The sequence below is a fragment of the Limulus polyphemus genome, unplaced genomic scaffold (assembly GCF_000517525.1).
Source record: "Limulus polyphemus unplaced genomic scaffold, Limulus_polyphemus-2.1.2 Scaffold1961, whole genome shotgun sequence".
Lineage (NCBI taxonomy): Eukaryota > Metazoa > Arthropoda > Merostomata > Xiphosura > Limulidae > Limulus > Limulus polyphemus.
Genome location: NW_013667571.1, coordinates 169838 through 178833, shown reverse-complemented (window position 1 = coordinate 178833; position 8996 = coordinate 169838). Strand labels below are relative to the sequence as shown.

Genomic DNA, 8996 nt, shown 5'->3' with positions numbered 1-8996 from the left:
GGGCGTTGAGAATAGTCACGTGATCTCGCCGACGCAACAGTTTGTAATTTTCTACTTGTAATTTATATTTATGAAAAAGCTGCTAAGGCGATCTAGCACCCTCCCTAATTTTAACTTCTGGCTAGAGGGAAGACAACCAGTCAACTGCACCCTGCCACCAAGCATTCACACTAAGGAGCTGTCGGTAACTCTTATAACGCACCCTATATATATATATATTTATTTATTTATTTATTTACACATATCATACCATACTAGCTAATTGTAATCGGTTTGGTTCTCTGTAGGCCTTACTTCAATCACAAAAATTCTTTACATAAAACGTCTATGTGTGTGTGTCCTGAAAATTGGAAAACTGCTACATATCAAAATACTTATTTATACTCGCAGTGATATGCAGAGGACATTAAAAATGTAGGGCATATTTATAAAAAAATAATAATAAGGACACTTTTCAAGCCAATGTAAGGCAAGAGTTTATTGTTGCTGGTTGTTGTTGTTGTTTTTTAGGGGAGGGGATTGTTAGATGAGACCATGAAGACTGCGGATTGCTGTCAGTACATATAGGGTAAAAAAACTACAAGAAGCAAACAGATCTTCTTTTATTCCTATTCAATTGGTCTTATAAACATTTTTATGATTTAAAACTAAGCAGTGAATTATTGCATATTAACATTTAATAGCATATCAAAATTATTGCATGTTTGTTTGTTGTCGTCTTTTCCACTGTAAGACCTACAAGTCCCCGTGTTCCATTTATTTTAAAACTGAAATCATTTTTTCTTCTTGTATTTCCAAATAACTCGCAGCAACTAAGCCTACTAAGGTGTAGAATCACGTGAATCGGGCGTATCTTTCCGCAATCGTTTTTGAGGCCTAAAGGCAGGGAGCTGGGCTTTATCCCACACAACCACTCCCTCCGTCACTGTATATTCGATTTTCAAAACCAGGTTACACGTTGAATAATTATAGAAAATAAACACACTAATTATTCTCTACTTACATCATACTTTTGTCCACATATAAAAATGTGATTCTGTTCAATATCATTTCATTCACTGTGAATTTGACGAGTTAAACAAAATCACTAACATTTTTCTTTTAAACTTTCAAAATCAAGAACTCGGATTTACATGATACGAGTTAAAAACAATGTATTATGTTGAAGGAAATTAACTCATCTGAAAATGGTAAATAAAGCACGAAATTAAAAGTAATGGAGGTGAGAAAGACGAAAAAGGAAGAAAGATATGGGGTGAAAAACGATCTTATAAAAATGGCAACAATATAAAAATACGTTAATCATTGCAAAAGTATAAAATATATACGAAATACTATAAGAAAAAAAAACTGGGTGTCCCAGAGAGCAAGTTGGAAATAGGACGATTTTGTTTTGTTAACCACTTTTAATAAGTGATTTTTAGGGGTTGCAGCCCCCCCTCCCATTGACTCAGCAGTAAGTACGAGCTTATAATACTACAAATCGGGTTTCGATACCCGTTATGGACACAGCACAGATAGCCCATTATGTAGCTTTGTACTTAACAAAAACAAATAAAACTTTAAATATGCAAACTTATGCCCCATACGAGTGCGGGCTCACCTCTCGCAGTATCTTTGGTACGGCCCCTAGCTATAGAAAATTTTTTCAGTCGGGAAGAAAGGGTAGCCCAGCGGAAAATAAAAAAAGATACGAACCGGCATTCTAGGGTGTCAATCCCCTTCGAAGGTTTGGAGGCTTAGCCTTCATAAAAACGAGAAATTAGGGGGAAAGCCTTTCAGATACTCTGCGATTACAGCAAACAGAGTTACTTCTTAATTATAAAATTGTTATTTTATAACCATTTGCGCTCTTATTTTTGTTGTCGACATAATTACGGTTTGAAATCTTTACCTAGATAAAAATTACGCATGCGCATAATGTGCGTATAGGGCACAGCTAGCGCCCTCAGAATTAATTTAGTTTCGGTTCAATTTCAAAGGTCTATGTTCAAAAGCATTTTTTAATATCGTGGGCAGAGAATTTCATATCGGGAATTACAATTGAGATAGTAACTTTATTTAAAGTAAAATCATTTTGATATTCGCATGGCAGGTAAAAAAATATAATCCATAACAAGTCAAAAGATAGAGTTAATTTATTTTACTTACATTTCATTGATTTTCAAGGGAAATAGTGCCAATTTTAAAAAGGTAGAATTTAAATCATTTTTGTGCTATATAAAGGATATGTAACAAGTTAATAATCGTATTGACATGCATATTGTCATGAATAATAGGATAACTTAATGAAGAATCTTCAGTCAAACTGTGACTTTTGATTAGTTCTGTCGAATAAAGTGGTTAGGTGGCCTAAAGATAGTGTGTCGCTGGAAATCGAAAGATCCAGGGTTCAAGACCAGATGTTGTTGAACACGCTCCACACTTTTCAGCAGTGGATGCGTTATAAAAGTGACAGTTAATACCACTATTTGATTCAAAGAGCCTGACAATGCTTTTGTGGAGGCAGGTGATGCTGGCTTGATTGCCTTCTTTCTAGTGTTAAGTGGTTTGGAATTAAAGACAGCTATACCTGAACCGTAAGTTTTCCACATGACTTAAGCGCACGTGTTTATGAAGGGCCATTCAGCTAAAAAATTCAACTGCAGTCCTAAAGTATTTAGTGCTTATAAATGAAAATAAAGTTTAAGTCCATTATTATGGTTTTTTGTTGATTTTTAACATAAAAATCCCTGAACTTTGCCGCTCATCCACCGGGGTCACAATATTAGGAAACAACAAGTTTATATAGACACAAGTTTGACATTTTCATGGGTCTTCTTCATGTAGTTTGCTAATATTGGATCTAAATTTTATTTTATATTATTTCATAGGGTATCGTATATTTACCTACTTTTATAAACTGAATTATCCTTGAAGCTAGAAATGTTTCACTTGTTAGAAAACTTATTGTTCCATTTAATTTTAAAATGTTTCAAACTGTCATGTCTAATATCATTAATGGATTTGTGGTTTGTTAACAGTAAAAGTGAGAATATACACCATGTAAATATATAATGCGTCGCAGACCGAAAATATATTGTAACAGCTGCATGCAGAAGTACTGTAGATGGTATGTATACACGTACCCTGTTACGGTGTTAGTATTATAGATAGGTAATGTGTGTGTCATTCGTCACTTTAGCGGTTATTTAACTTATAGTTTAACTATGGCATACGTCACGAACACAGGCTTGGTATTGTTCACCTCTTAAGTAATTACATGGCTGGTGGTCCTTCTTAAAAAAAATTGTTCATGATTTATTTTAAATTCTATCTTTACATTTAATCTTTATTACAAATTTCTTTCGAAAAGGAAAAGTGATTCAGTATAATTGTTTGTTTACTTTGTTATTATTGTAACATTAACAATAACAGCCGCGCGCAGCTCTTAACTCGTCTTCATTAGGCCTGCTCACAGTCTTTGGAACATGACATATGGTATTTGAATAGAAGTTCAACAAGATGTTTATATAGAAATAAATATCGCAAAATAAATTAGACAAGGGAATTAGGTTGGTAATCATTTTGCTTATAAATGACTATGTGCTTTAAATCTAAAATACGCATATAGAATTAAAACTTTAAATACGTTTCCTTATACTACTACTAGTTTTACTTGCATTACAAGTTAGACTAGTTTGTGTGCGTGGATCAACAAGTTGCAAACATTTGGTGTGATACGTAATCCTATTACTAGTGGTGGTACTATTATTATTAAACTCTAAACAGTTAATACTGGTAGTACTAAATTAGTCTATGATATAGTACTAGTAGTAAGAGTTACGGCAACAGTAATTTGCTATAGTAACGTGCTAATGTAATACTAGTACTAGTAGCAGATACTAGCACGTCATTTGTAAATAATATGTTATATCTTATACTAGTTTTAGTATTCCCCTGGGTAAACATTATTTCATTACACTATAAGCAATAGTTAGATTTGTTCTGAGTATTCTGTATCCATTTTCCACACGAAAAAACAAATAAAATAACTGAGTAAATTATAGATATCCATGAAGGTCTTCCCCACCCCAGTTCATGTCTCACCTGTGTGTAGACCTTACTTCTCAAACTTTTATATCAGTGCAAATGCTTATGATAATTCTCAATAGATATCTGTTGACAGAAATAGCTTTCTTTATGATATCTTGAAATTAAATGCTTTATATCAAAACAAATACCTGTTTATCTGACAATTCAAACCTTTTTTTAAGCAAAATATACCACTACAATACATTTGCCAGTACTAAGTATTTTTTTACATTTTAAGCTATAAGATTGAAACCATACAATTCACTTTCTGCAGAAATTAGATTTTATTTAAACTAACCTTAAAGAGGTGAGGTATTGTTTCATGGGTTTCGAAGGACACAAAGTGAACAGATGGTTATTCTAACAACTTTGAACAAAAGTAAAGTAGAATGTAACCATACTATAGCTACCATACCCAATGCTAATGAGGCCTTTTGCCCCAAACCAGGTCTCATCAGATTTGCTTGTATATGACAGATGTAGTAATGGTTCAAACACTACTTATCAGAGTGCATGAGAACAACTGTTGGTGTGAATTAGATTAAATTAAATATAATTTAATAATTTGATTTTAACTAGTACAAAAGGTCTTTGTAGTTATTAAAATCAGGAGTTATGATGAATATTTGATCTTGCCAATATTACTGAGTCTTCATTTATTTACAATTACATAATTATAAAGATAGTGCTTACGAGCTAAAAAAATATTATGAAAGTTTCTTTATTCAGTACACCAAGTTTGACTTGAAAGGTTGTTAATATATATGTATGTATGTCAGTTGCTAAAAATTATTAATTTAACTTTTTATATGGAGGAAGGAAACAATCCCAATGCCAAGCAATGTTTTACTATTGTGGATTATTGATGAGGGTGAGGAAAGATGTGAAGAGTTTCTCTAAATTATTTTATGCAAAAGAAGTAGCTGTTTTAGAAAAAGATGCAAATATTCTTGAAAAAAGTTGTAGTCCTGAAAAAATTTATGTTGAAACTTTGAAGAAGCTTAGCAAAAAGTTAGTGGAAGTCTTAACTGTTACATTTTAAAAGTTTTATAATGAGGAAAAAATTCCTAATGATTGACAAATTGCCAGCGTGAGATTCTGATTTTTGAAAAAAGAACTTTGGAAACTATACCTATTATGCTTTAACAAGGAATTGAAATCTGCTTTTGACATTTTGACAAAACTTAATTCATTATGTTCCAGAAAGTTACTTTTTTCAATAATTGGATGATTTTTCTCTGATACATTACCAGTGAAACTGATCCAATAGTGTATAAGGCACTAGTTAGACCTTATTTAGAATATTCTGTTCAGGTTTGGCCATCTATATTTAAAAAAGGATATTGAGAGGTTCAAAAATGTGCAGAACAGAAATACCAGGATGATTCTTGGCTTGCAACAGTTCTGGTTATTTTATGAGAATAGGTTGAAAATTCTTGCCATATTTTTACTGGAGGAGTAAAAGGCTTGAGGGCTTATGACTCAGGTGTTTTAACTTAAGATTGTTAGAGACATTAAGACTATAAAAAACTGTAGAAGCTAAGGACACGAGTTTAGGATGTGGATAACTTCTGATTTCAGTTTAAAGCAGTGTTTGTTTATAATGAGATGATCAGTCATTGAAATAGTTTGCCCTCAGGTGTGGTAAAAGGAGTTTTAAGAGAATATTGAATGAGTAGTTTAGCAGAAGTTTGTATATAAGAAAAAGTGTTTTGGATACATAATAGTTTTGAGCAGAGTGGTAGTAGAAAATTGGATAGCTTAAGTAGTCCAAATGATCCCTTGTTTTACCTTGAAAATTAAAGTGATTTTAACTGTAAGGAGGGGGGGGGGTAAAATTTTATAATTTTCTGTGGAGTGTAGAAGAATTAAAAGAGACTTCTTTAGATTCTCAAAAGAGTTTTATAGACTTCTTGCAGGTAGCCTAGACGAGTGGTAAAATGAAAAGTTTGGTAAATGAATATTAAATATTAGGAGTAACATTGTTGAAGATTTGGGGGTCCTGAAGCAGACTATGCATAATTTTTTTTAAGAGTCATAAATTGGAATAGTAGGAATTATTAAGTGCCATATACCACTAGTTTAATATCACCTAGAAATTAATTTGGACAGATATATGGATAAGATTTTGAATGGTCTAAACAGCTGTATTTGAATACAGAGTAAGGTGATCTGTTACTCTCTATTGAACAAATTTCAGTGATAATGGATATCATCCTCACTTGTGACTGCAAAAAAAATTTGTTAAAACTCAGTATTGACTTTTTGTTACCAGGGGTATTATTTCAGGTTTTATTTGGTAACAAATGTGGCACACAATATTTGAGTGTGTAAAAGCATAGTATGTCTATAAATGTAGTTTGGATTCCTCAAGATTATTTTTACAAGTATGTCTAAAATGGTACAGTTCTAAGGGCACCTAATTGTTCACACCAAAATTCATATCTAGAAATAAAACCCTCAAAACTAGGAGGGGCAAGAGTTAAATTTAATGGGGAAGATTCCTCCTGACCCATGGAAAGAATAATGCCTACATCACTAATACTGATATTACTGCCTATATTGTAAAAAAAAAACTCGTATTGTTTTTAGACCTTTCCTTTTTACAAAACATTATTGTCATCAAATTAGATTTTTATGAAAGAATTTCATAGTTTTTCTTAACTTTATCAGTTATTTTGACAGCATTAAAGTTTTGGGTGTGGTTGGCTGTGAGGAGGAGGAGGATGTTATTTTACTAAGGGTTTTGGATCAATAGAGGAATTAGGCAAATATATGGTAGATAATATTAATTATGCTAAGTGCAAGGTTATGCTTGTGGGCTACCTTAATTTAAGCCATCTGTAATTACTATTTTGATCAAAATCAACTCAACAATGTTATAGAAGAAAATAATCTTTATTTTGGTCAATCAGTCTCTTATGCCTTTCTTGGCAGTATGTTGTTGCCTGTGGAAAAGTAATTAGGGTTTTGGATTGTGTCTACAGGATATTGAATATAAGTCAATGGAGCGTATTGTTTCTTTGTATTAATCTCTGGTTTGACCTCATTTAGAGTATTATGTTCAGTTTTGGCCCCCTTACTTTAAGAAGGACATTGAATTGTTGAAAAGAGTTCAAAGGAGGGCTACCAAGATTCCTGGGATAGAAGGGCTCTCTTGCGAAAAGAAGGATTAGAGGGGGGCCTGATTGATGCATCATCTTTTTTTTTTGTGGTTTTAATGGTGATAGTTGTAGGACTAGGGGACATAGATTTAGACATGGTAGTTGCAGCAAGATTGGGAAAATTCAAGACAGATGCTTAATGAGTACTTGGGTCAGGGATGGATGTGGGAAGATGGAGATTTAATAAGAAGAGTGGGACAGCAATGATAGGTTAAGAGGCCTCTTGTTGTGCCTCAAATATTAGGTTGTCTAAATGTGTAAACCTTATTACTGTCATACGTTTTTTAATAATATAATGTATTTATCCCCTACATATTATAGGTAGATCCTGAAGGTGTCTATTCACCACAGCCAGACATTGTACCAAAGGCTTCACCCTATCCAAAATTCTCAAATAGCAGGTAAGCCCACACTGTATGATTTCACATTTATTGATATTACATCTTTTTTCTATGGGCTTCACACCACGTAGTCTAAATAAAAATTCTCAGCAATTGATATTACTTACAATATAATTAATATGAAAAATGAATACGTGTAATAACACTCGCAAAAAACAGATCCTTCAAGGACTTCTCTAGGTTACATTCATCAAATGAAAAATTCCTCATTTATTACTACAGCCTGTTGCTTACGTAATAAATTTATCTAACTTGTATTGTTTTTTTATTGATAATCTACAAATCTAAGTTAGCAATTAAGTTTATTTATAATACTTTATCCAAAGTTTTATATATGTCACATGAATAGTTGCTTCCACAATATCATTTGATAAAATAAATATATAAGTGGGTTAATCTTTGAAGCTCTGCCATAGTGTTATGTAGTAGTTCATGACATTAAAATGATTATAGAATTATGCTATAGAAATCCTAAAAATGGGATTGTAGTTACATTAGTATTCATTAATGTTTAAAGTATATATATATATGTGTGTGTTTTGATACTGGTACCATGTGTTTCATAAAGAAAACTTTAAGTTTAACATGTTAATATTTATCCAGTAATTGACCTGTCAAGAAGACAACTAAATTATTCGTGGTTGGCAAATATCCGAGAAGGAGATTCATTACAATGGCTGCACCTACAGAAAATACCTACATGTTGGACCAAAAGGATTCTGGAACTTCAATTCAGGCTGGAAATATGGTAAATATAACTTAGACTACTATATATTACCTACTTGTTCTTTCAAAAAGCAATCTGCTAAACTGTATTTGATTTTGTAGCCAGGTGATAGCGTAAAATTAAATTTACTGCTTATATCACTCTCCTGGTGGCTCAGAGTAGTGTTGTTGTACACATACATGCAGTGTGTGCCTAAGGATTTGGTTGACACCCGGAGATTTTACTTTGGAGCTGACAGGAACATTCTCATGCTAGTTATTCCCAACTTTAAATTTTGGTAAATCATCAGCATGGCAGGTGTGAAATATGTTTTAATTTACTGAATATTATCATCAGTACAACATTTTATTCGAGTATAGAGTCAGTTCTGTTTGAGTATGGCATCAATGTACATCTCTGATGGGTGTGTTGTTTTCATTTACTGTTGTAGAGAAGCCATGAGACAGACGTACATGACTGTATTTCTATTGGGTATGTGATTAAAACAAGCTTTGATTCAATTATACACACACACACTTGGTCATTTAGATTTCAAGAAGGTTTGGAGTTTGTACACCATAATTTTGAGCATTCTGCTACCCTGGTGGTGGGCATAATATATATATATATATATATATATATATATATATA

At 32.5% G+C, this 8996-nt stretch overlaps 1 protein-coding gene across 1 annotated transcript in view; it reads left to right on the top strand.

Annotated features, from left to right (window-relative positions):
* The first annotated feature begins 3296 nt into the window (after window positions 1–3296).
* Window positions 3297–8996, top strand: part of LOC106465494 (putative sodium-coupled neutral amino acid transporter 11) — a 32132-nt gene continuing 26432 nt past the window's right edge. The window contains exons 1-3 of the mRNA XM_013925722.2: window positions 3297–3554; window positions 7560–7639; window positions 8243–8387. Of these exons, the coding sequence (XP_013781176.1) occupies window positions 8313–8387 (75 nt within the window). The 5' untranslated portion in view covers window positions 3297–3554; window positions 7560–7639; window positions 8243–8312. The remainder of the gene's footprint in view (window positions 3555–7559; window positions 7640–8242; window positions 8388–8996) is intronic.